The following is a 27,509-nucleotide window of genomic DNA, read 5'->3' on the forward strand; positions in this document are numbered from 1 at the left end:
TATTTTATGTCACTTTATGAGAAAAAAGTGCTTGCCACTTGAAATTCCAAGATGGCGGCCATTTTCCAAGATGGCCGCCAGATGACCACCCCATAGGTGACATTTCCTGATAACTTTGGATAGATCTGTCCAATTCAGTAGGTCATGGTGGCGATTTATATGTTTTCAACACTGGCGAAACCGATTATGATATCAAAACACATGTATGATGTGGTATTAACCCCTTACCTGCCATATGTGGCTTTAGGTGCAAAAGTATTACTTTAATATACGAGTTTAGATTCACCCAAATTGTCTTTTTCTGTTTTGTTCAGCACTTCCAGTTATTGATGCTGAATTATCACTTTAAATTTGCCGTTATTATTTTTTTTAATTCTAGTATTTCCTAAAGGCAATTTGATAGGCAAGGGGTATCATGCCATCAACAAAATCTGCACTTCGTTCGTAATGCGCCTTGGGTGAATATAACACGAACCGGTCCCAGTTCTATTGCAATGTTTTTCTGCCCTGCAATGTTCATTGTTCTGACTAGCTAGGTCTGACAAAAACAACTGCATAGTGGAGTACAACTTAGTCCGAAACGGAAGCATTTGCACCTTCCACTACATTGTGTCTTGCATCCACATTTCGTTAACTCCTGGCAGCTTTTAGCTATGGGAGCAAGGGCAGTCCAGAAGAGCTTCCACGAGTCATCTTCTTTGAACCAACCCCACTCGGACGGACACTGAGGCTCTGGCTGGCGGACTATTGCCTGGCTCCAAATGTGTCCTGCTTCATATGCAGCTCGCTTGGCATGTTCCTTGAGTGCTCCTTGTGTTGGTGGAATTAAATCATATGACCTCTGCTTTCGTGCAAAGAGAGCAAGCCTCGCCTCATTCACAGTCCACACCGAGTTGCTCTAATCTCTGCTTGTACAGTGTAGCTAAATCTGCCAGCCTGAATATAACTGGATCTGTTCCCTCGGTGGCAGCTCTGGTGTCAGTGATGTAGATGATAAGTTCTGAAAAAGCAATGGGGTATAACTCTTTACCTGGCTTTTTGCAGCTCTGCTCTTGCATAATCAAATTATGATGGGCTCGTTCTCGATTGTATACAGCTACAAGGCAAGCAGGATGATATTTCAACTCCAGCGCAACAGCATCGCCGGCACTGAGCTTTGCGAGGAGCTTTCCATCATTCAGAGTCCTGGCACACTCATTGAGTCTTTCATTCAATTGCATTGTCATTGCTTGTCGTAAAGTTGATGTTTCGGCCTCTTCTTCACACAAAAAGCATACTGATGACGCTTTTGGTGGATCTGATGTTCTTTGCCTCTTACTGCGGTTCTCTTCTCTGCACTTAGAAGTACTTGCAGTCGCTCTCTTCTGTGTCCTTTGTAGCTTTGTGTTATTGAACAACAATCTACAGCTTTGGTGATATTTTGCTCTGTTTCGCATCAGTGTTTCTTTTATACCACCACCTTCATCTAGTCTGGCTGGGTTAAGTGGAATCGGCATATCATTGATGGCATGAAACAATGGCACATTGTTTGCAATGTTGGTATAACCAGCATAGTCCTGTTCCCTTTGGAATGAACTTAGTGGTGACATTAACTTTTCCTCTGTATCATTCTGACAGAGGCAACATTTCGTCCAGTTTGTTTGTGGTTTTGATTTTGCTTGAGTATCCATAATTTGTGACTAAGAATGGCAAGGTCGAGGGTTCATCCTTTTACCACCTTGCGTTAGTGCAAATTGATGTATGGGATACAGCTAGGTTCATGCACTTGCCCTACACCTAGCCCGATCGTTCATCCAATGTCATTTAAATCCTGTGCGATCTGTACACCATCCGGATAACTACATGTAAAACCCCCGTTATCCTTGGCTCGGCTCTCCCGCGCTGGCACATCCTGTCGGTTCAGGTGCGGCTATCTAACATCTGAAGGGTTCATTAGATAGCATTTTGGATACTAAACCCACGGTTTAGCTGACATTGAACCCCATGCTGAGTTGCACAGCAGTGTATGCCACCAGTGTGCCCTGGTATTGCATGACATACACTCTCTTTTTCTGTGTTTAGTTGATATTGGCTGGTGTCCACCATCATCGCTGGTTACACTGTGATGTCTGGGTCCTATATATCCTTGTGGCTGCATTTCGGTCGCAAGTGGTTTTATTTCGGAGTGTTCCATCTCCTAGATGAATTGCCTTTACCTGGCTAATGAGCTTCATCTGCCCAGAGCTGTCTGGTTTTCAGGCGCCAGAGACTCGCCTTTCGCACCACCACTATTTGTGGAAACACCCCCGCCACGAGAAGGCTAGGGTTGGAGCTTGACTGCCAGAGGCTTTGTTTCGCTTGCCATTTGGGGCATTTAGTAGGCAAAGAGAGCTCATCCTCTTTGCCACCCCGGCATTAGCAGTCCTTTGGAGGGGCAATTCTAACCTTCCCCGTCTATAACGAGAACCAATTTACTTGTATTCGAAGCCTGCACAATAGTTGTCATTTGACTTCTTTATTGTTACACAAGTCCTAAAATTGATTTATTGGTTCAAGAAATCGATCAATACACTCAGGAATCAGCTCTAGCAAGGTCAAAAACCTATAAATCGACACCAAGATGAAATAAATCCGACATCTCTGGCGATTTCTATGGTTAAAAGTTGTTTTTTTCATACCCTGGCGGCCATCTTGGAAAAAATGGCCGCCATGTTGAAAATCCACGTGGCTAGCACTTTTTTCTTGCAGAGTGATCCTAAAGGAACGTTCCTACCAAATGTCATGCTTGTATCACCATTTGAACGATTCTGCCAAAAAATCACACTTATCTGCTCCACTACAAGCATAGCAGAAGATAACATCTTTTTTACATGAATATTCCAGCCAATCTCTGTTTTGAAACCATGAGCTGCAAAATGAGCGCCTTACCCCACTGTACAGGCGAGTTGGGTACTTTTTTAAATATACCTTGGCAGGCTCTGTTTTGCTGGCTGCTCCGCCTCCGTGGGCAAGGCGGAGCAGCCGGGCAATTTTCTGATGTCCATCATTGACTGCTGTGTACAGTAAGCACCTTGCAGATGGCGAACGTGCAGCGGCACAGATCACGCGCACCTGACATAATAACTTTACTTACCGTTTAAATTGACCAAATAAATGCAGCAGACAATGTTATTTAACCACAATTACAATTTATTTTACTTCAACTATATTATTATTATTATTATTATTATTACTACTATTATTATTATTATTGTTATTATATATGTAATATTTTTCACTTTAATTATTATTATTTTTTTTCACTTTTCATTTTTCAAATGAGGGTGCATAACGGCTCAACTGAGGGTGCAATGCACCCTTATGCACCCCCGTAGAAACGGGCCTGAGCAGAAGCTCTGGTAAGGATTCTTATTGTGTGTGTGTGTGAACAAGCAGCGAGGACACACACGGAACAGTTGGTTTAAGTTTCTATTATTCATATCTGAAGTTAACAACCCAATAAATACCACAGAGAAACGGAAACACTGAAAATACAAGCGTAGGCAAAAATCCCTCCGCATTACGCCCTCATCATGAAATGAAAGCGCTATCGTTTTCTGAGATCAGAATGATTATATATTATAGGTCTATATATGTTGATACAAAGCTAGGCTACTGCCTGACTCACTGCTGCTGTTCCTCTGAGTCTGAGAAAGACACGTTGTCGGATAATTAAGCTCCGTGTTTTGATATGAAGCCGGCGTTCAGGATGGTGTGGATAGGGAGGAGAGACTTTTTGCCATCGTAGTTTGCTCGTCCTTTACTCGCTCTGAAGGATCCATACTTTGCATTTCCTGCCCGACCAAATTAACTTAATGACCAGGCTCCGCTCTGAATGAAGTCTGAGGGGGTTTCAGGCTGACGCGTCATAGCACATGCAGCGCGCGGATGAAGCTTCTTTATTTTTTATATTTATATATATTATTTTTTATATTATTATAATTTTTTAGACGAACGAAAAATTGCCCGATTAATACTTTATTAGTCGACTAGTGATTAGTTGACTAATAGGGGGCAGCCCTAAAGCTGAACACACAATTGATAATAGAAAAGAGGTGAAGCATGAATGGCACTATTTTTAAACCTGAACCTTGATTTGCAGCTCCAGAATGGGGATGATGTGTGTGTCCCTGCATGTGTGTGTTGTGCAGTAACTCTCTCTCTCTGCTATCAGGTGCTCCTCTTGCTCACCTTAGAACTAGGAGCACAGCCACCCTGACCTGCCTCGAGCAGCAGATTCTCTCCAGAGGTACAGTTCAGAGTTTAGCATCGGGCAGCAGCACATTCACTGTCAAAGCTCTCATCCAGACATCATCCCCATGGCTGCTGTGACATGAGGCAATACAGATCTGTAGTGTGGATCGATCAAAAGGAGTCACGGGTCAAATGTTTCCTGACAGCAAATGCTGTCGAATGTGAAGACCCTGGGGTTTAGAAGTTAGGACAGGACCATGCACTACAGAAAATTCAGAAATCAGAATTACATTATAAAAAACTATTATAACATTAAAATATAGAGGAATATTTACATGGTATATTGATATACCAAAAAAACCTTGATCATTATAATATGATACAGCTTTCCATTTGGAGTCCCACCTGGACCTGTGTTGCTCTCCTCCCTTGTTTCCCGCCGTCTGAACTGTGGCCATTTATAGGTTTAAAAAAAAAATGGTCCTACAAAGGAAAGTTTTATTATATGTTTCAGCCTCCAAGTGAACACAGGTTAGCGGCAATTTACCAAATGAAAAGATAGAATGAGCGGGAATATTGTCTGTAATTTTGGATTATTTGCTAGTGCCTAAACATATAAATAAACCAGGGCATTATCTTTGCATATGATGCAAATTGTTTTACATCAGTCATCATCATAAAAAGAAATGTAAGTATTTTAAAGCACTCACTTTGAAACAAAGTGTTGGAAACACAAATGCCTCAAATTTAAAGAAAGCAAATTATGATTTAAAATGTGTACCAATGGTTCCATTGAATCAACATGTCAGAACCAGAGGTCGCGTTAACCGAATATTTTCCATCTATGACGGATTTTTTTTAACAACGACGGAAAAATCTGAAAGCAGTCCGTCATTTTGACAGATTAGAACAAACTCGGAACTGCGCCAATGTTTCCCCGCAGCGAGGCTCCGGTGTTATGCCGTGTTATGCATGCCCGCCAAAAAGGAAATGATACCGTTTCCAAACCTAACTTTGCCGTACAAATCATTGAAATGTCTGCGAGTTTTTGCTTTACGCTGTGTGCGCTCCCGCGAGGTGCAGCAGCCATGCATAACACGGCGCTAACAGTTTACAGCGACCCTGGAATTGATTCTATATCTAGCCGAAAACCCCACTACATATTCATATGTCTCACACGTAAGAGAGAGTAACCGCATACGTCACGCTTACGTCGGAGGGGGCGAGATTAACCTGAGCTAACAGTTAAAGGCGAGTAAGGCAAATGAAAGTTGTAACAAGCAGTAGTGCTGAGCAAAGTGACTAGAACGCAACCACACACTTATAAAAAAAAACACTTTATAAAGTCAGGCAACACTAACCAGGTTTAGTGTGATTCTGTTTATTTTTACCTTACTTTGACCATCCATTCGCTGTCATTGATCATTGTGGAGAGCAGACAGACGTTTTGTATTATAGCAGCTATCGGATGGAATCAAAACATGGGCTGCACAGGTTGTCATGTCCGACAATTAGATTAGATTAGAACTACTAAGTAGAATCATAATGAAAAATACGCCGGTAAAATGTGCCTGTAGAAAACGGCTTATGCCACAATAGGATAGCAACAAGTAGTCAAGTTATAGTCAGTTTAGCTTCGGTTGCTATGCTAACATCACCCATTTTATGCCAGAGAAACTTTCATAACAGCGTTGTGATGCCAAACAGCGTCAATTCAGACTGACACACATTCACTTATGGGGAATTGGGGATATGTATCAGCTGCTCGTGTGACAGTCAGAGTCGGCAGTGGCGGTTCTAGACCAATTTGACTGGGGGGGCCAGTTATTTTCTGAGGGGGGCACAATAAATGCAGGACGAAAAAGAGAACTAGACAGTATGAAGTAATTGCGCATAAGAAAACAATGCAATACAGTTATTGGTATTTATTTCAGTACACTTATTTATTTCAGATAGATCTTATAGTTATTACTGTTAGCTTCAGCTTAAGTTATAGTGCAATGTTTGCACTAACACCATATTTATATAAAAATAAAGGCAATGAACAGTTACATCTCTACTTTACATAAGGGTGTCTGCACAATCTCACATTACAGCAACAAAATCCTGCGGTTTTTGGCAAACCGAGTACCAGAAAATATACATTTAAAAAAAACAAAAAAAACTTTTCATTGTTTGGGAATGGCCCCCCCTAGAACCGCCCCTGAGTCAGACAGTGAATACTTTACAGCGGCCGCTGCCGTGTGAGCTAACCCGGAGCTAACGGGAGAATAAACTCCGGTCGACGAGCAGCACTGCAGCGGTCGGTAAATGCCGCAGAAACACATTAATAAACAATGAACCGTGGTTCATTGTTTATTAATGCACTCTGGAGAAAAGTATAAAAAAAGTATAAGGTTGGAGAAGTCGTTATTTAATTTAATCTGGCTTCGTGTGATTAAAAGTAACACGATCATCGACCCGACGCAGTCCCCCATTGTTGTTGTAGTGAACGCCGTTGGGGAGAAAATCAGTGACGTCATGACGCAGCAGCGGCAGCACCAGTCGGGCTCTGGGCGGTGTGAACAAAACGGAGGCTGAAAAGAAAAACTGGTTCCGAACCAGAAAAGCTCTAGCACGGAGCTAGAACCGCGTTGGTGTGAAAGGGGCATGACTCTCTCCCCGCCCCCCCAAGTAGAGGACACTCTATTCAGCAGTGTGTGGCTGCCACTACACATCACAGCTGTTTCACTGTATACTCAGTGGTGCTGATGGTTACGGTAGTAATTACTCATTATTCTAAACAATATTCAAGGATTGAAGGACCATTTATTGTTGTTCTTCAACACAGGGTTGCTAAAGGAGATCCATGAGTAAACCATGGAAAAGCAGAAGAGAACCTAAACAGTAGCATTCCTGAAGCCGATTGTTCCATGAGTTCTCTGGGCAGATCATTCGGCTGGCCTCTTTAAGTGTAAAATCCAACACCAGGGAAACACTGGCCCTCCACTTAAACGTTTGTGATGTACACACAGTGTTCCTCCTGCTGTCTCTCTGGAGCCTTGCTTCTGTCCTGCTCCAACCATCCACAGCAGCCGCTGTGTCGGGAGGCAGGCTGGAACCAGGTCTCAGCAGTGGAGCAATATATATTCTGATTATAGCCTGCCTCATCTCTCTACCTCTTCAGACAATTTATAGGCCTCTGATTTGTGTTTTGCCAGAACAGCTTGTCATTTGCTTTCCGCTGCATGGCCTATGCTTGTGATCCATTTTGAAAATGTACTTTGCATTTGGGCGCATTAGTTTGTTTGATTTCGATAGATTGTTGCATTGTCTATGATGTAGTAGAGAACAATGCTTTGGTACATTTGATTATCGTATTATCTGACGATAGTGGCATTTCTTTCGTGTCGCACATTGTTATGTTACTTTTGATAAATCAATACCTTTTGAAGGATGATGTTTAATCCTTAGTGTAATGCACCCTCAGTTGATCCCTATGTGTAAAATAAGTGGAGAGCCCTTAAAGGGAAGCACTCCAATGCACCTGTGTCTTGTCTGCTTGATCTCACAGTTAAAGAAGAGTAGTGCATGGCTGTTGGCGTCGACCTTACTCTTCTTCAGTCAGCACTGAATCCTGACCCAGGCTGATGGGTTTCTTTTGTCTTTCAGCTGATGTGAAGCTGTCCAAGAGGAGGCAGCCGTTTGTGCCCTACGCTCTGCGAAACCACACGGGATGTACCATGTGGTTCGCCACTCTGACTACCACTCCTACAAGGTATGAGCAGCCATAACCATCTCCACGTGCTAATAACTGGACATGAATGAATGCTCAGCAGATCAGAACAAGTATCCCAGGATCAAACTCAAGGTGCACTCACTTGGACCTGGGTGCTTCTGTCTAGAACAGGTGTGTCAAACAAACGGCCCGCCAGAGGATCCAAACCGGCCTGCGTAATGAATTTTAGGAAACAATTGTAGAGAAGATCTTAACTGCAATTTTCACAAATTGTATGTATTTGTATGTATAAATGTTGTACATTTACGAGGCAGGGGGATAACCTTCTTCTTTAATAGATCCTACTTTAGTTTGTATGGTGTAGCGTTTCAGTTCCGGTGGTTAAGGATTACACAGATGTGAAAATTAATGTTAAATAATTCAATTTGTAAAAAGATAGTTCATTAAATGTGAACATTTCCAGAATGTAATTTTTTGCCTCAAAACAAAGGGAACAATTTGGAGTTGTGGTTATTTTGTTATGATTTTACTGGTCTGGCCCACTTGAGATCAGATTCGACTGTCTGTGGAACCTGCACTCAAATGAGTTTGACACCCCTGATCTAAAATATTCTTATACATGGTGTCCGCAGGGTCTTAAAAAGTATTAAAAGTTGATCAATCAATTTAGCGAAAATGAAGGCTATTAAAAAGTATTAAACGGCATTTTCCAAGGTATTACATTTTGTATGGTATATAAATGGTCCAAAGAGGTTGTATTCTACAGTGTGCCTGAATGTAATCATTGCGTAGGTGTGTAGTGTGATTCTGTGTAGTTTATTGATGGCATCCCGTTGGGTTTGACGTCATCTGAACAGGACGTCGCACGCTCACTGCTTGATAGCGCGGAGGCCCGTTTACGCCGGTTGTTAAACAACATCGTTATGGGGAAATTCAAGTCTTCGTCCAAATGGTTAGAAGATAAGGAGGAAGGACAATCAATACTGTATGTAGTCAATGTGAGGTAAAGTGTGTCGCCAAGGTAACCGGTTAAAACTCCAAGTGGCGATGAGGTCTTAAAATGTATGGAAAGGATCTTCAAAAGGTCTTAAAAGGTCTTACATCTGACTTCAGGATTCCTGCATATACCCTCTTATACCATAAATCACAATTATAAGAAAAGGAAACCCTGTTGATACTAAATGTGCATAGCAAATTTGATAACATAGGAACATTAACATAATGTCACATTTGTGACGATATGAAGCCAAATATGACATCATATTGTTAGGGCAATTATTAATGTTTACATTGTGTAAGTGACAGGGTTCTCCACAGCACACAACTTCAACTTCAGGGTGGATCTCAGAACAATGTCTCCTTGTAAAGCTCTCCACATGTTCTACAGGGTGGCGCTGTCTCACAGCAGCAGTGCAGACTCCATCTCAGACGTTCACGGCCCGGGAACTGATGACACCCACAATGTGAGCCAGTGGAGGGAGGTGCTGCCTGGGGAGGAGGTCCCCTTTGAGTTCGAAGTCCGCGAGAAACTCCGCCACAGGTACACCTCTGATTCACAGTACATTTTATTAAACAAACATGAACTCTTTTATCAAACTGTTGATTGGTTTGGACATTCAACTCAGAACAACTGTCTTGACAGGCTGTCTGAAATGTTGCTATGAATTGATGGTATGCATCAAGAATGTGCATACTGTCACTCTTTGGTATAAAGTTTATTTATGCTTTCAGACTTCTCTTTGAATTTCATGTTATCAAAGTCAATATGACTGCTTAAATTAATCCCAGGTTATGAAAAGAAATGATCTATGTAATGATGTGTGTGTAAGTTGTTATCCTCTGCACATGTGTGTGGATGTTACCTGTTAGAGTAATGACACTTAAACACTGCATAGACCCTGAATGGTGGGTTGATGTTAGGTGTAATTGTTGTTCCGTGCTATGCTGTGCTTTGGCTTGGCTTGCTACCCTTTTCATATAAAACTGTATCTAGTATCAATGAGTGAGTGAAAATGTGATTATGCCCTCTGCAGACAAACTCATGAGCTGAAGCTTCACCAGCTGGTGGTGCGGGTGTGTGGGTGGGAGCAGGTGAAGCCGGTGTCCGTGGACAAAGTGGGCGTGTTCTTCCGTTATGCAGCTCCGGACAGAAACAGCTCCTCCAACACTGTGAGCACCACTCAGAAACAGTTTTTCACCTTTAGCGTTAATGACAAATTGCCGTGGAGTTTGATGTGTTTCTCCTCTACTGTTTCACAGGTTGGCAGTCCTATTAGCAGAACCAACATCATCCACCCGCATGTTTATGTGAGTCACACTACTTTATTTTTATACAAGCACAGTACAATACTATTCGATATACATTACATTACATTACATTGCATTTAGCTGACGCTTTTATCCAAAGTGACTTACAATAAGTGCGTTCGACCAACAAAATACAACCTTGAAGAAAACAGAATCATATAAGTACATCAGGTTTCATAGAGCAAAACATTTCAAGTGCTACTCAACTGGCTTTAGGTAAGCCAGTCCTTTATTAGTATATAAGTGCTTTGTTAGTAGTTCTAACGCTCGAAGTGGAGTCGAAAGAGATGAGTTTTCAGTTTACTTTATTGTTCCCGTAAGGAAATGTGTTCTGGACTCCGTCCTGCAATTCCACATACATGTACATATACAAACATAGTAAACATTAAAATACACACACATATCATCACTCATACACCGTTTGCACAAACACAATACACAGACGCACCTACTGACGCAGGCGACCTATTGCACCCCTCATGGCCAACATGAGTATTACATCACATGTGAGTGTTGAGCAGCTTAATGGACAGAGGCAGGAACGAGTGCTTCTAGAGCTTCAGCCTGCTCTTGGGAACCCTGCATCTTCTACCAGAAGGAAGGAGCTGGAATTCTGGGTGGAGCATGTGGGGGGGATCAGACACGGTTTGTTGTGCCTGTCTAATAATGGACTGCTCATGATACCATATCGTATGGTGCTCTCCAACACTGCATGATAAACCAATAACATGAACTTCTGCTCGACTCCGTAAGCCCTGAGTGTACGCAAAATACAACCGCTGTTGAAGTCTAGAGCACAGACCCTCTACATGGACCCTCCAGCTGAGTGTACTATCTATATGAACACCAAGGTACTCATAGGAGCTGACCTGAGCTATGGGTTCATTGTGGATAACCACCGGCCTAAGTTCACCCACTGCCTTTGGGTCCAACACCACCTCCTCAGTCTTCTTCACATTCAGCACAAGATGGTTAACATCACACCATTGCACAAATCTCTCTATTCAGAGTGGTAAGCCTTTGTGCATTAAGCCAAGGATGGCTGTATCATCGGAGGATTTGATTATATGGTTCTTGGGGTGGATTCTAGTGCAGTCGTTGAGGGGCTCCTGTACTGACTGTCCGGGGCTCTGAGAGAGCATTGTTGACCCTGTCGTGCGGAGTATGTTTGGTTCAAAAAGAAAAATACCATTTACACTAATCTGTAAGCAGCTGTGATGCTCACTTTACACCATCAAACCAAACAACTCCTATAATCTGAATAAAGAAACAAACAGCGAATAAAAAGGCAAGTTTGTTGATCAACAATGTAATGCTTTTTAAAACACTGTTTATAAGACTGTTACTAACACTTATACAGTCAAAAATAACAACAATAACAATGTTATTAAGGAGCTTATTACCTAATACCTGAGCACTTATTACCATCACATTGATATTAGTCAAATGAATGAAAACAGAATGTCCCCAGTAATAATAATAACTCATGCAGACGCCTGGTTGAGTGTAAGATGGCTTCATTAGTTGGATCCCCACTGAAGCTCCATATGAATTGAACCCTGACGGTGACTTTATCTGTGTGACCCCCCATCCCCCAGTTCTCTGCCCTGCCTCCAGTCAGAGTGGTGTTCTCCATCACTATGGAGGGCAGTGCCAGGAAGGTGATCACTGTCCGCTCGTCCCTCATGGTGAAGAACCGGCTGGATGTTCCTATGGAGGTCCGCCTGGACAGCCCCTCTGCTCCTGACAGTAAAACTCTCTCTTTTACCATTCACAACTAGGGCACTTTATTGCACTTTATCACACAGAATTCTTTATTTTCTTTTTTACTTTTTCTTGTTAATCTTGCAAATTCATGTTTTTACCATGTGGGTCACATTAATGCAGCCAGCTGTGTCCCTGTGTTTCCAGAGCCAGTGGTGCTGCCTCCTATCCTCCCCGGCCAGGCATTGGCGGTGCCCCTCCACCTCACGTCCTGGCGTCTGCAGGCCCGGCCCAAAGGCCTGGGCGTGTTCTTCTGTAAGGTTCCCATCCACTGGACCAGCGTGGAGCGGCCCGGGGAGATCAGCAGCAGTAAGAGGGACTGTCAGTCAGCAGACTTTGACGACAGCCTCAAGCGTGACTTCAGGTGTGTACAGTCAGTCACAGATGTTGTTCTCTGGTTTGTCTCCCTTTTAAATGGCACTGTTTGCCTAATTTCTCTGCATCTCGCAGATTTTGTGTGGTCATCAAAAAGGAGAACTATCCGGAGCAGCAGCCGGCCAAGAGGGTTGCTGGCAGTGCAAAGGAGATCTATCGACAGCCAGGCCACACCATCTACCTGCTGCCCACCATGGTGTTGGCCAACCTGTTGCCCTGTGACCTCAACTACTTCATCAAGGGAACATCCATCAGAGGCTCCCTGAAGCCGGGGAAAGAGGCAGTGCTTCACCCTGCCGACACCTCTCAGAACATGGAGCTAGGTCAGCGCCCGCCCTGTCGTCAGTCACTGGCTGTTTTTGCCTCCTTTAGAATCATAATACCTTTATTTGTCACACAGAGGGGAAATTGATATTGTTACAGCAAAAGTGAAGAGCCAAAAATAGCAAAATATTAATTAAGAGGCATGCATAAAATATTAAAGATAGAAATGGAAAAAAATTATAAATTACTATTTACTAAAATACACATCTAGATTTATTTCAGTATTTGAATCGTCTAAGAGTTAGTGGCCAGTAATCTTTTTTATTATAAAGCGGTGTATATATATATATATATTGCAAATATGTGACCCGCTCTATCGAAATCAGTCGGAAGTCGCAACGGCTCATTTCAAAATAAATGTGGATTTGTGTAAAAAAATTGTTTTTCGGGGTTCGGGTGTTTTGTTTGATTTTAAACAAACAAAGTCTTGGCTTTCAGAATATGAAACTTTTATTTCCAAACTCACACAGTTGCAATCTGCTCTTCCACAGCGCAGCTCCCCCTCCCTCCCGCTGACATTATGAATGTAAGAGTATAGTAATCATAGATAACACGGCAGGGTCCGTTACAGTTTGTTTTCATCTGATTTCAATTAAACAAAGTCTTAGCTTTCAGAATATTAAACTTGTTTCGGCAAATTCAGATGATAAATACAACTTTGAAGCTTCGGCATAATTACAAGCAGAGAACGGAGTTGTTAGTCTACTACAAATAAACACGACGTTTATCTTCTGTTAACTTGGTCAATCAACGTGCATAACACCAATACAGAGCCATTAACGAACAGTGGACCTCATGCTCCAGGTCGACACAGACTAACTGCACATGCGTTTCACAGCCTCAAGAGGGCAACCTAGACTACCGTATGGCCAGTAGTATAGGCGCAAAGAGATTACATGTTAACAGGAGTAACTTAACGTCACAGCAGGCATAACAACAGCCGGTGTTTCTCGTGAGGGTTTTCCCCGGGAAACAAACACAATACACACAAACACAAAATTACACAAACACACACACACGTATACACACACACAACACACACTTCCCCCAGACCAGTAATCCAAACGAAAATATCTTCCCTCCGTAGTATTTTGATCATTTGCTCCACTAATAATCAATCAGATCGATGGATTCCAGAGAAGAGAAAACTTTGAAGGCCTTTTTCTCAAAATGATGACTCGGTGAAAGTCATTATATAATGTGACATATTTTGCTTAATATTTGGAGTACAAAAACAATCCTGATATCATTTGAAAGCTAGGAATATCCTCTTTCCAACAGTGTATACAACTCAAAATGTGTCTTCGGGTCAATGCGACTGATTTCGATGGAGCAGGTCACATATACCTTTGCACTCTTTCACTCTGAACACTGCTGTTCATGTCTGTCCTTCAGGAGTCCTGCTGGAGAGCTTCCCTGTGTGCAAAGAGCTGCTCATTCCCCCTGGTACTCAGAACTATGTGGTGCGCATGAGGCTGTATGACACCAACAAACATCTGCTCTGCCTCACCATCCGCATCATCCTGCGAGCACAGGGGGCTCTGAAGATCCTAATCTCTGCCCCCTACTGGCTTATCAACAAGACTGGTAATGTTTCATTAACAATATAAACTACAGTTTTACATTTTACAAAACAAACCAGCCATTGCTTAAAGAACAAGCGTCTCTGTTATCATTCCCTAAAACTGTTTTCCTTCCTTAGGCCTGCCGTTAATTTTCCGTCAGGACAACGGCAAAGCTGATGCTGCAGGCCAGTTTGAGGAGCACGAGCTGGCCCGGAGCCTCAGCCCACTGCTGTTCTGCTACACTGACAAGGAGCAGCCTGCGATGTAAGTGTGTGTCAGAGACAGGGTCTGACCTGCCTGCTGCCTGAGGTAGTGACAGACATCCTTCGGCATGTGCACTGAGAGAGTCCCTAACTTAGTGATAGTTGGATGAGCTGCTCTAAATTCTCCTTACATCCCTACCTTCTGTTTGTACGGTTCAGTGGCCAGAGGCAGTACTGTATGTTTCAGGTTGTCAGGCCCACTTCCTATAAAGGCAATTTCTCAAGGAGCAACATCCAATTTGACTCGAGATGAGTGAGTCATGATTTTCAATGTGACCTCACAAAACATGTGTTTTAACCATAACTCATGAATTCATATTCAAATGATTTACAATTTACACAGATATATTGATAGGATGAAATATGTGATGACAATGGAAGTAAACTGGAGTGACCTGCGGAGACATACATTATAACCACCAGGCAGTAATTCCATTCTCCCCGTCTATCTTCAGGGTTCGTACGGGTGCTTGAAATCCTTGAAAATGCTTGAAATTTGACGTGGTGTTTTCAAGGTTGGGAAAGTGCTTGAATTTTGGGAATGGTGCTTGAAATTGAGATAAAGTGCTTGAAAATGTAAATGCTTTACTTTTACAATAAATTGCTGTCTGACTGAATAGTTCGCTTTTTAGATTAAAAGAAAATAATTGCTTCGCTTCTACATAAAACAGCTCCGCTGCACCTTCCCGCGCTATGCGCGCGACCTGCAAGTGTTTGTGTTACGAGTGATAGATGACTGTGTGCCAGGAGGTTGCAGTTTCAACGAGCGTTGGCTAGCAGAAGACAAATACAAGCCATGGCTAAGACGAGGGTCAAGCCCACGAGTAGCCTCCTGCAAAGTTTGCAACAAATAACGATGCAAGAGTCTGCGCTGACGAGCCATGAAAGGTACGCCGTAGTAGAGCATTTTAGATTAGGCTAACGTTGCATGTTACGTTTGTTGAAGCTAACGTTAGCGAGCTGAATAGCGAACTCGATTGAGGGATAATAATAATTGCAGGGGACAATCATTTCAGAGGAGCGTGTTATGTGCGTTACAGTCGCCATTCTGCGGTGTTCAGAGGATGAAGCACTCACGGCATTTCGTGTTATAGTCACGAAATATAATCTATTGATTCGACAGAGCGATTTTGAAAGCAATGTATTTCTACTGGTAGTATGTTTCGTGCCTAAACCAAATGTAACTTGCTCTATCGAAATCAGTCACATTGACCCGAAGACACATTTTCGTTTGTATTACTGGTCTGGGGGAAGCTCGCGAGTGTGTTTGTGTATTTTTGCGTTTGTGTACCGGGGAAATACTTACAAGAAACACCGGCTGTTGTTATGCTTGCTGTGATGTTACATTAGTCCGTTCTCTGCTTGTAATTATGCCGAAGCTTCAAAGTTGTATTTATCATCTGAATTTGCCGAAACAAGTTTAATATTCTGAAAGCCAATACTTTGTTTATTTGAAAACAGATGAAAACAAACTGTCTTTTATATAAAATGGAAGTATTATACAAGTAAAACTACATGTTGCTTTAATCCCATGTAATTGTAGAATGAACACAGTCTTCCTTTGTATAAGTCAGGTTTTTTGAGTAGTCAGCATCACCTACAAATCATTGTACACATTTGTAAATATTATTTTCTACTTGTTACCATTGTGAGTCTATTTGTATGCAGCTCTGCGTGATTTTGTGGCTACAGTTCAGACTAATACACTACCAGAGGTGGAATAAGTACTCAGATCTTGTACTTGAGTAAAAGTACAAGTACTCAGATCTTGTAGTGAAATTATAAGTACTCAGATCTTGTAGTGAAATTATAAGTACTCAGATCTTGTACTTAGCAAAAGTAGAAGTACCAGAGTGTAGGAATACTCTGTTACAGTAAAAGTCCTGCATTCAAAATGTTCCTCAAGTAAAAGTAGAAAAGTATTCTCATCAAAATCTAGTGAAAGTAGCGACAGTAAAAGTAGTCGTTGTGCAGATTGGTCCATTTCAGAATAATATATATGATGTGTTTTATAATGATTGATCATGAAAGTGTTCTCAAAGCTGGTAAAGGTGCAGCTAGTTTGAATGACTTTGTATACTGCAGGGTAGCTTGTGGATTTACTCCAGGTGGAACTAAAGTCTGATTCAACACTTGGTTATATTTCACACCATCCACATCTGTGAAGTAACTGAAGGGATTAAATACATGTAGTGGAGTAAAGGTACACCATGTACCTCTGAACTGTAGTGGAGTAGAAGTACACCATGTACCTCTGACTTGACTTGACTGCCAGTGCCAACCTAAAAGTACCTCAAAAATAGTAATCAATAATGTATTGAAAAGTTATTTGGCTGATTGTTGTATATTGGCTCAGCCAGGTTATATGGGATGCTCAGTCTACGTACAGATCACTCATTTTGAAATATTAAACTTAGTTTTCTTTTCTTTAATTTGTCATCCTCGTGTAGAAGGCTATCACGAAACACACATTTGTTTGTTTATAGCATAAAGAACATCTGATTTAATGTGAGGTAGGGAAATAATCATTTGAGTATGTGTATATAAATATGTAATTTACAACAGCTGTAAGATGCTTGAAAAGCTGGAAAATGCACCTTGAAAATGCTTGAAAAGTGCTTGAATTTGACTTTGGAAAAGGTGTAAGAACCCTGTATCTTGATCACAGGTGCACAATGCGGATCGGTAAAGGGATCCACCCAGACGGAGTTCCAGGCTGGTGCCAGGGCTTCTCCCTGGACGGAGGCAGTGGAGTCAGGGCAGTAAAGGTCATCCAGCATGGGAACAGGCCTGGCCTCATCTATAACATAGGCAAGTTTGTATATTACCTAATGTCTCAGTTGTCACATGAGCAATACAAATGTCTGTCGGGCATTCAATGTTCCCTGTCTGATCCACTCAGGCATCAGTGTGCGGAAAGGAAAAGGACGCTACAGGGACACACACATAGTGACCTTTGCCCCGCGCTACCTCCTGGATAACCGCTCTACACACAAACTGGCCTTCGCTCAGAGAGAGTTTGCAAGAGGAAAGGTGAGGAATAAATCCAGAAAGAAGGTTCAGGTAGCTTAGTGGCAAATGCTCAAACACTTCACACAGTGAGTGAGAGAGAGTGAGATACACTTCTTGTTGTAAAAATACAAGATGGCCACTGCCAAAATGCAGAAAGTTAAAGAAATCCACAAAGCGATAGATGATGTCATGGTGGCTTCATTCAACTGTTATACACAGCCCATGCCTTCCTCCAGTTTCTCCTACAAGGCGGACAGTAGGTCCAGTATGACAGGAGTCATTGAAGAATACTTTTGTTTTAGGGTGCGGCTAACCCAGAGGGTTACATCTCCACCCTGCCGGGCTCCAGCGTTGTCTTCCACTGGCCACGCAATGACTACGACCAGCTGCTGTGTGTGCGCCTCATGGACACCCCCAACTGCACCTGGTCAGGAGGCTTCGAGGTCAACAAACCAAAGTCCTTTCACGTCAACATGAGGTGAGCTACATTTACACTCTCCAGAACACACAGATTTAATACAAATATATATATATTCCACCATCTCAGGTTGTGTGGAAATTGAAATGAAGAATTTGAAGTGGATGTTGTTTTGAACAGGGACACACTGGGAAGCTGTTTCTTCCTGCGGACAGAGATCACCCTGAAGGGGGCCACGTACCAGATCTCCTTCTCTGACACGGACCAGCTGCCTCCACCTTTCCGCATCGATAACATCTCTGAAGTAAGCCATTGGGCAGGCAGCTTAAGTAGCATGAACTCTACGAGCTCTACTCCTGACCATTTTAAGACCAATTTTTTACGTTTCATTATTAAGTAACAAACAAGGGGCCTCCAGGTTTAGCAGCATCACATGCTTGAGTGTTTTTTTGTCTCCCGCATGCCTTTGGTCCCAAACAAATTGAAACATGATAAACATGGTGTTTATGCAACTTCACACATGCAAAAGTCAGTAGGACATAAAATGAATTGATTGTTAGAGGCATGCGATTCCAGGAATTAAACATCTTGGAAGTGGTTATTGGGTCTATCCCTTTTTTAATAAGTAAATTGAACAGATTTCGTTGTTTCATCCCTTCAGGTTCCAATCCAGTGCTGGCAGCATGGTGTGGCGGACGTCCGCCTGCACACTGAGGTGAAGGCGGACTGCGTGCTGGACTACGCCTGTGACGAGCCCACCCTGCCCCCCTACCTCACTCTGACCGTGAAGGGGGCGGGATCCTCAGAGGTCACTGCAGACATGAACTTCTTCAGAGAGTACAACAAGCTTTACTACGAGAACTTCATCTACATCGCTGCCACGCACACCTTCTCACCGTATGACCTGACTGACTAATGACATCACCATATATCTTTATGTTTCTCTATATTAAAACGTTAAAGGCATCATCTTGTTGTTGCAGGAAAGTGGAGAAGAGGCCTGTTGGGAAGAAGCGTCTGGTGAGCTGTGCTGAACTGGTCCTCGACGTGGACACTAAGACTCAAAGGGTCATCCTGAAAAAGAAGGTACTGTTTTCATGTCAGGTGACCCACACTGCACAGGCTAGGGTCAGGGTGAGGGGAAAAACAGCATGCAAGTTTAGAGGGACAACTAATACAGAGAATCCAAGTGCCGATCAGCAAGGCAGTGACAAAGGAATCATTCACTCACAGCCTAATGTAGTTGTGATCCCAGGTTGATTAGGGTTACACTTTTTTTGTCTGCCATGGATCAGTCCCAATAAACACACAGTGTGTGTATGCTGTGATGTCATAGTGCATGTGCAGCTCTGGGTAAGCCTTAGTGAGAGGAATCCGGTAATCAAGTTCCCCCCCAGTTGCAGCCCATGAAGAAAGTAACACAAAGTAACGATTTGAACAACAAGCACTGTAACTGTAACTGTTGTAACTGTGATGGCTGTGCAGGAGCCAGGGAAGCGCTCTCAGCTGTGGAGGATGACGGGGACCGGCATGCTGTGCCATGAGGGCTCGTCCCCCCCGCAGAGCAAGCCTGCACAGCCACGCCCCCTGGACTCCTCTTTGGTGCTGGACATCGCAGGGCTGGCAGCTGTCAGTGACAACAGGTGTGTACTGTGTGGGATCAGCACAGCAGATGTGACTCTCATTGACCATTCACCATAAACTGTGAGGAAATGTATCAGCGAACACTCCCATCCTGTCTTTTCTCTCCCAGTTTCGAGCCGCTGATGCTGAGGAGGCCAGACTCTCGCCGCAGCACCACCCAGACCTGGTTCTTCAGCTCAGGCATGCTGACCTGTGGCCTTCCCCGGCTGGTGGTGCAGGTGGGGACACCAAGCTGTGTTTATATGTCTTTGGTTTGGAATTTTGATGCATGAAAGAAGAAGAAGAAGAAGATTAAACTTCATTAAACCCCCTATGGTGAAATTCAGTTTTCCACTCTGTTTTATACACGGAGTACAAATACACACATGCAGTTATTTTTTAATACACACACATTACAAATACACACATGCAGTTTTTTTTTAATACACACAGGTATATAGGTGCACACATGCACATGCATCTGGAGAGGAGCACCGAGTGAAGAGGCAGCCAGTCGGTCCAGCGCCAGGTAGCAGTTGGGGGTTTGCAGTTGCTTAGGAGGTGAACTGGCACCTCTCCAGCTATCAGTCCACGCTCGGTTTTTTTTTGTCCGATCGGGACGTGAACAATCGAGCCTTCGGTTCCAAGGCCAAGTCCCTCCAGACTGAGCCCCTCTTTGATTAACGGGTAAAACACCAGGGGCACACTTTCCCACAAAGCAATGTAGGGGCTGCGCAGTCCCCCAAAATGATTGGGCTCACCGCTACATTTATTACGATGTGAACATATGAACATTCCTGAAGTATGTTACTTCTCTAACTCATTGTAAAGCACCTTCACTGTACTGCAATGATAGCTTTAATAAGTACTTAGTTCCCAGTAAAGGCATGAATCACTGAAGAGTCTATGAATTGCTCTCCTCTTTGCACTGGGAGGTTCAGAGTCCTGAGACTGATGTCTGTGATTTTAGTTGATGTTTGATTTGTTCTTCAGGTGAAGTGTGGGCTGTCAGGTTTGTATGATGGAGCAGAGGTAGTGCTGGGACCAGACTCAGGGCTGCAGGCTCCTGGCCCTGAGCAGCAGTTCATCAACCAGAAGATGAGGCCGGGTTCTGGTGTGCTGTCAGTCCAGGTGCTGCCAGACGGACCAACACGTGTCCTACAGGTCAGGATGTTTTATTTTGGCTAATCCCTTCATTCATAAATTCAACTAGCTGACCTTTTTCCTCCACTCTTGTGTTGAGTATTTAAGGGCCAATAGCCGCTTTCACACCAAGTACTTTGCCGTACTTAGTGCCGGCACTAAGTTGGGGACTGGCTTCAGTAGAAGCTGCTGGGACTCCCAGCAGCTTCTACTGAAGCCTTCCGAGTAAATCGCCAGAACGCCGACACCTCCTTTTCTCCACCGCTCCCATGTTTTTGTGTTGCCATAAGTTAGTCTCTCTCCGTTGGTGCGTGGGGCTAATGCTAATGCCAATAATGCTAATGCCAGCAAATACAATGGCGGCTTCAAAAAACTTTTTTTACGGGGCGTGGTTTGCAAATCGCCCAGCCAATCGAAATTGGTACTTTTTTGGTACCACCTCTACAAAGAAACCAAAATCAGAACCATAACTGCTCTATACAAAGTATTGTCCTCAAATAAACATTCAACTAAATATATAAAAGGAAAATGGGAAACAGAATTGAACACAACCATTTCAGATGATGATTGGTAAAACATGTGGAAGATACATCGATCATCCACCAATTCACGGATATGGAGGGAATACAGATTTTTTTATCACACCTAAGATTCAGAGTAAATACTTAAATACAAATCCTCTGTGCCGGAGAGAATGTGGAGAATCAGAGGCCAACCATTGACACATATTTTGGAAATGCCAAAACATACTTAAGTTCTGGGAATCGGTACACAAGGTTTTGCAAAAGATACTGAGATATGAGGTTCCTATGTACTACATGGTACTCTATCTGGGCAATTTTACAGAGGGAAATGTTCACTACATCCTCCTACTGTGGAACAGTGGATGGAGATTGTGGTGGAAATTCATTTAATGGAAAAAATGACATATCGACTGAGACTGCATGAAACACAATATGAAGAGAAATGGTCAATGTTAAAGATTCAAACCAGCGACAAGGAATACTGACTGATTGAGTAAGAGGAACTGTTCTGACAAATGGTCAAATGAGAATGTGACCCTGCTTTCTTATTTTATTTTACATTATTTCTGTATTTGTATCTATAGCTGTATTGCATTGTTTATTTTGTCTGGGTTGTTATGTACGTGCACAGCTGTTGTTGTAATGTTTTTATATAATAAAAACTAAATTGAGAAAAAAAAAAATTCAAACGATCCCAACCCTAAGTATTTAATAACTCCAATGTGAAGGTGATTTGTCACTTTATTATTCATTTTGTTTTGTAAATAAGAAGTTGCAGTTTTCTGAATTGGAATGTTTAAAATAAATTCCAGTGGAGTTTGGAAGCTAAAGAACGTGTGTCGGGGGGGGGGGGGCCCTGCAGAAAACGTTTGGGAACCACTGCACTATACTAGCCGGTCACTGAGTTTCACTAATGAAGTTCACTAAAACATCGCTTTTCTTTGTTACTGTCAATGAGTGCTGTGTCATATTCAGCACGTAGCGAACGCTAATTAGTGTAATGCTGTTAACTGATTGTAGAAGAATGTATTGCTTACCCCTGCTTCTATATATCACAGTTGTTATCTTCCTCAGCTAAAAATGCTCTGTTAACATCTAAGTTTTATTTCCAGTGGTTTGGACCTCTTCACTTCAGTTTCTGTGTCTGTTTGTAGATCAGTGACTTTAACCAGAGGAGAATGATCCGCAGCTCCCCCAGCACAGAGCAGGACCGGGGGAAGGGGGAGGTGAAGAAGAAGGAGCCTGAGCAGGAGCTGGAGGTAACGCTGACCACTGATTGTCCCCGACATCATCACCACATTTCTTATCATGTGTAGACGGGGTCGGACTGGGACAATAAGTCAGGCCGGGAATTATACACCCAGCCATTTTTTGTGCCATTTTGCTGGATTTATTTGTCAATATTTACAGCGTTGCTGCCCATAGTGATAGCCCTATACTTTAAATCTACTACTAGAGACGAGAGCGAGGAGGGTATAGTACGCGGAAGTGTTTTCACTACTCGCTCATCAAAGCTCCGCCCCCAGCTGAACAGCCTCTGCTCACTGCAGCTGTTCTGAATCAAAGCTCTCAAACCGTTTGAGACCCACTCACACTGGCCAACAGGGGCCTGTGCCCCCGTAACACTGACTAGGAACCCCCCTGTAGCGGGTGGAGATTAAACTGTTCATTACCTTATAAAAACAAATACTGTTTATGATTTTTAATTAAATTGTCACTTAAAGTTACTAAAACAAATAATCTAAATAAAATAAAATAAACACCAATTACTGTATTTTATGTTTATTTTAAATGACATTACATTGCATTTAGCTGACGCTTGTATCCAAAGCGACTTACAATAAGTGCGTTTGACCAACAAGATACAAACTTGAAGAAAACAGAATCATATAAGTACATCAGGTTTCATAGAGCCAAACATTTCAAGTGCTACTCAACTGGCTTTAGATAAGCCAGTCCTTTATTAGTATATAAGTGCTTTGTTAGTAATTCTATCGCTCCAAGTGGAATCGAAAGAGATGACTTTTCAGTCTGCGCCGGAAGATGTGCAGGCTTTCTGCTGTCCTGATTTCAATGGGGAGCTCATTCCACCATTTTGGAGCCAGGATAGCAAACCCACGTGTTTTTGCTGATACAGTTTAACCATGTCCTGGATGTAGGAAGGGCCAGATCCATTCACAGCATGGTAAGCTAGTACCAGTGTCTTGAAGTGGATTCTAGCAGTTACCGGAAGCCAGTGAAGGGAGCGGAGGAGCGGCGTGGTGTGGGAGAATTTAGGAAGGTTGAAGACCAGACGAGCCGCTGCATTCTGGATGAGCTGCAGAGGTCGGATGGCACATGCAGGTAGACCAGCCAGGAGGGAGTTGCAGTAGTCTAGGCGTGAGATGACGAGAGACTGGGCCAGAACCTGCGTCGCTTTCTGTGTCAGCTGGGGACGTATCCTCCTGATGTTGTAAAGCGTGTATCTGCAGCAGCGGGTTGTAGCAGCGATGTTTGCTGTGAAGGACAGTTTGTTATCTAGGGTCACACCCAGATTCCTTGCAGTCTGAGTCGGGGAAACAACTGAGGTGCCAATGTTGATTGTCAGGTCAAGAGTGGGACAATCTTTTCCCGGAAGGAAAAGCAGTTCAGTCTTGTCAAGGTTGAGCTTGAGGTGATGATCAGACATCCACTGAGAGATGTCAGCTAGACAAGCAGAGATGCGTGCAACGACCTGGGTCTCTGAGCGGGGAAAGGGCAGAATTAATTGGGTGTCATCAGCGTAGCAGTGGTATCAAAAACCATGCAGGCTAATGACAGATCAGAGCGAGTTTGTGTACAGGGAGAAGAGGAGGGGACCAAGAACAGAGCCCTGAGGGACCCCTGTAGTTAATTGACAAGGGTCGGACTCGGACCCTCTCCAAGTTACCCTGTAGGTACGGTCTTTGAGGTATGAGGTGAGGAGGGAAAGTGCAGAGCCTGAAACTCCAAGTTCTTGGAGAGTGCGAAGGAGGATCTGATGATTCACCGTGTTGAATGCAGCAGACAGGTCCAGAAGGATGATGACAGAGGAGAGGGAGGCTGCTTTAGCAGTGTGCAGTTCCTCAGAGACAGCAAGGAGAGCAGTTTCTGTGGAGTGACCTGCCTTGAAACCAGACTGGTGCGGATCCAGAAGGTTATTCTGATGGAGATAACAGGAGAGTTGTTTAAAGACAGCGCGTTCAAGTGATTTAGACAGGAACGGGAGGAGAGAGACAGGCCTGTAGTTTATAACATCAGACGGGTTGAGAGTGGGTTTCTTTAGGAGAGGGTTTACTCTTGCCTCCTTGAGACTGTTTGGAAAGTGACCAGAAGTTAGAGAAGTGTTGATGAAATGGGAGAGAAACGGTAGAATATCAGGAGCGATAGTCTGAAGGAGGTTTGAAGGGATAGGGTCCAGAGGACAGGTGGTAGGGCGGGCAGAGGTAATGAGGGTAAGAACCTCACTTGGAGAGAGAGGGGAAAAGGAGGTAAGTGTGTTGGTGGAAGGAGGGTCTGGTGACCCAGCGGTGAGTAAAGGCGAGTCAGAAAAAGAAGAGCGAATATCATCAACCTTTTTTTTAAAGTGGTTAACAAAGTCGCTTGGCAGAAGGGAGGAGAGGGAAGGGGCTTTGGGGGGGTCCAAGAGGGTGGAGAAGATGGAAAATAGTTTTTTGGGATTGGAATAGGAATTACACAATTACTTTATACTGTCTTTGTCTTGTTAACCCGCTATTTATTGTGCCCCTCTCATGAAATAACTGGCCCCAGCCTGGCCCCCCCAGTAAAAATGGTCTAGAACCGCCACTGGACACACTGGGACAACTTGGACTAAAGTTAACCATCCAAACACTCAGAGTCCTTTATCTCACCCGAGCTGACGTTATCAGAGCCTCTCAGTCTGACAGCAGAGGACTCTCCCTCCATCTTGTTGTTGAAACAGCTCCTTATATCCGTTAGAGCAGCTAGCTAGCACCAGATGCTAACAACAACAATACAAGTAGGCTTACCGGTGCGCGCTCTCTCTCTCTCGCTCGCTCGCGCCACACATACACACACCCTCCCTCCCGAGTTTGAATGACACACAGAGACCAATCGAGGGCTTTGAAGTACGATCTGTATGACAGTGGCCATGTCGGCAGGCAACATCATGTAGACAGACAGTCCCCCTGTGTGAGGCAGACCCACATTTGCGCAGCGTTGCGTTCACTATACATACAAATAAATCAGGCCTGTGTGTAGATCTTGTTATGATCAGCGCAGACTGTGTGTGAGGTATCAGGTAGCCCTCTTATTGCTCTTCATTCTCAGGTGTTGGTGAACCTGGAGGAGGGTGTAGGGGTATCTCTGGTCAACAAGGTCCCAGAGGAGCTGGTGTTCACCACGCTGTCCGGGATAGATGTCCACTTCACCCGCACTGCAGCTAACGAGGTGTTGGAGCTCAGCATTCAGAACATCCAGGTGACATCCCCGCCCCACAACTGTTGGGACATTTATCCACATGTTCACGCTGAAATCTATTTGTATAACAACATTTCATACAAAAGCATTTACAGGTGCAGCCAGTTCTGAAACAGATGTAAACAGAAGTCCTCTCTGTTCAACAGCAGCTTCACCACCATTAACTACCAACAAGTGTTCACCATCACCATCATCATCTAACAGCACAATATACAAATATTATCCATACAAAAACATAAACCTCTCACTAATGCTCCACCATGGAAAAAACAACAGATGTCCAAACACAGACATACACCTCCTGCTGTCAGTGCCAAACCATTTATATAAAGAAAAAGTCTGAGGAATGTATCTGTCTTACAGTGCGTAGCTTTTCTCCTCCTGTACCATACTTTAGATACAGCAAAACTCTTTAAAACAACAACTATCAGATGTAAGTCAGCAGGAGGAATCTTTATTTAAGAGAAAAACCATAAGATGCATGTCAGCCTGTGGTGAGTGTTGTGTGAACAGTCTGTGTGTGTGTTGTGCTCTTCAGGTGGACAACCAGCTGCTGGGCAGCACGCAGCCTGTGATGCTGTGTGTGACGCCCAGCTGCAGTGACAGCAGTGTGAGCGACAGCGGCCCTGCCCTGCAGGTCAACTCTGTGAAGGTTCCCAGCAGCCTCATGCTCACGGACCTGTTCAAGGTGAGGGCCACATTCCTTTACTGCTGTGTTAGTGTGCTACAGGAAGTTAGACTTGTTTCAGATCCTCAGCAGGTGATAGCTGTTTTTTTTGCATGTGTAGTGTGCCAGTGAGCAGTAGATAGAATCAGGTGACTGATGATGTAAGCGTGATGTGTTCACAGCACCTCATGGTGACGGCCCGCCGCTTCACCGTCATCATTGAGGAGAAGCTGCTGCTCAAGCTGCTCAGCTTCTTTGGATACGGACAGACTGAGGCTGGTGGGTCATTAGTTCATCTTCTTAGTTTCATGCTGTTAGTAACATAGTCACTTTGTTGTAATGATGTTATGTTGCTGTAATGAATGCAGAGCTGGAAACATTTGATGAAAACATCTATGAGAAGCCCAACGAGGAATCAGGACCTCCCAAACGCTACTACTTTGAGAACCTGAAGATCAGCCTCCCCCAGGTCAAACTTAGCGTGTTTACCTCTCACAAGCTGCCTCCAGACCTCAAGGTAACCCAACACACTCATCTCTACTCACAGTACTGTTGAAACGTTAGTGATCATAATGCATTGTGAGTGCAGAAGAATGTATACACATGATATCAATGAACATGTTAAAAGCCATCATTCAGATGTTGTTCCCCATCAGTCTGGAATGTCCAAATATCTACTGACCTTAAAAGGCACATTATATACACAAATATGTCATGATTGTGAAAATAGTAGAACATTATGTATGAGGACTTGCAACATTATGCAGGATGACTAAAGCGTCCAGCTGCACTAAGACAGGACAGGTAATAAACTCTCTGAACATGAGAATCAGCAGCAAGCTTCACCTTTACACAACATTACGATTCTAAACGCACACATGAGCCCAAACTGCCTCCTGTGTCTGACAGGTAGAGCAGTCAGCAGCAGGGGCCCTCAGTGGCAGTGCCCTTCATGTCGGGCACTGCCTGCCTGCAGATAGAGGGGCCGATTGTCCTGACACATCTCTAGGGATTAAACAGCAGTAGACTTATTATTTTAAAACTGCTATAATAGCTTCAACAGATTGATGTCCCTCTGTAACTGTACTTCACTTCTCCTCACATGTTTTGAATAAGGCTGTGTGTGTTCTCTGTAG

The 27,509-nt window shown here is 43.5% G+C and overlaps 1 protein-coding gene across 1 annotated transcript in view; it reads left to right on the forward strand.

Annotated features, from left to right (window-relative positions):
• Positions 1 to 27,509, forward strand: part of vps13d (vacuolar protein sorting 13 homolog D) — a 104,030-nt gene that overhangs the window by 54,179 nt on the left and 22,342 nt on the right. The window contains exons 40-63 of the mRNA XM_034235920.1: positions 4,193 to 4,267; positions 7,864 to 7,969; positions 9,318 to 9,470; positions 9,964 to 10,099; positions 10,190 to 10,237; positions 11,836 to 11,986; positions 12,149 to 12,365; positions 12,452 to 12,699; positions 14,096 to 14,287; positions 14,403 to 14,529; positions 17,197 to 17,339; positions 17,431 to 17,561; positions 17,843 to 18,018; positions 18,139 to 18,262; positions 18,620 to 18,855; positions 18,942 to 19,044; positions 19,444 to 19,601; positions 19,712 to 19,820; positions 20,575 to 20,745; positions 22,403 to 22,507; positions 25,557 to 25,706; positions 26,245 to 26,394; positions 26,556 to 26,652; positions 26,742 to 26,890. Of these exons, the coding sequence (XP_034091811.1) occupies positions 4,193 to 4,267; positions 7,864 to 7,969; positions 9,318 to 9,470; positions 9,964 to 10,099; positions 10,190 to 10,237; positions 11,836 to 11,986; positions 12,149 to 12,365; positions 12,452 to 12,699; positions 14,096 to 14,287; positions 14,403 to 14,529; positions 17,197 to 17,339; positions 17,431 to 17,561; positions 17,843 to 18,018; positions 18,139 to 18,262; positions 18,620 to 18,855; positions 18,942 to 19,044; positions 19,444 to 19,601; positions 19,712 to 19,820; positions 20,575 to 20,745; positions 22,403 to 22,507; positions 25,557 to 25,706; positions 26,245 to 26,394; positions 26,556 to 26,652; positions 26,742 to 26,890 (3,455 nt within the window). The remainder of the gene's footprint in view (positions 1 to 4,192; positions 4,268 to 7,863; positions 7,970 to 9,317; positions 9,471 to 9,963; positions 10,100 to 10,189; positions 10,238 to 11,835; positions 11,987 to 12,148; positions 12,366 to 12,451; positions 12,700 to 14,095; positions 14,288 to 14,402; positions 14,530 to 17,196; positions 17,340 to 17,430; positions 17,562 to 17,842; positions 18,019 to 18,138; positions 18,263 to 18,619; positions 18,856 to 18,941; positions 19,045 to 19,443; positions 19,602 to 19,711; positions 19,821 to 20,574; positions 20,746 to 22,402; positions 22,508 to 25,556; positions 25,707 to 26,244; positions 26,395 to 26,555; positions 26,653 to 26,741; positions 26,891 to 27,509) is intronic.

This window comes from Gymnodraco acuticeps, unplaced genomic scaffold (genome assembly GCF_902827175.1).
Source record: "Gymnodraco acuticeps unplaced genomic scaffold, fGymAcu1.1, whole genome shotgun sequence".
NCBI classification, from domain to species: domain Eukaryota; kingdom Metazoa; phylum Chordata; class Actinopteri; order Perciformes; family Bathydraconidae; genus Gymnodraco; species Gymnodraco acuticeps.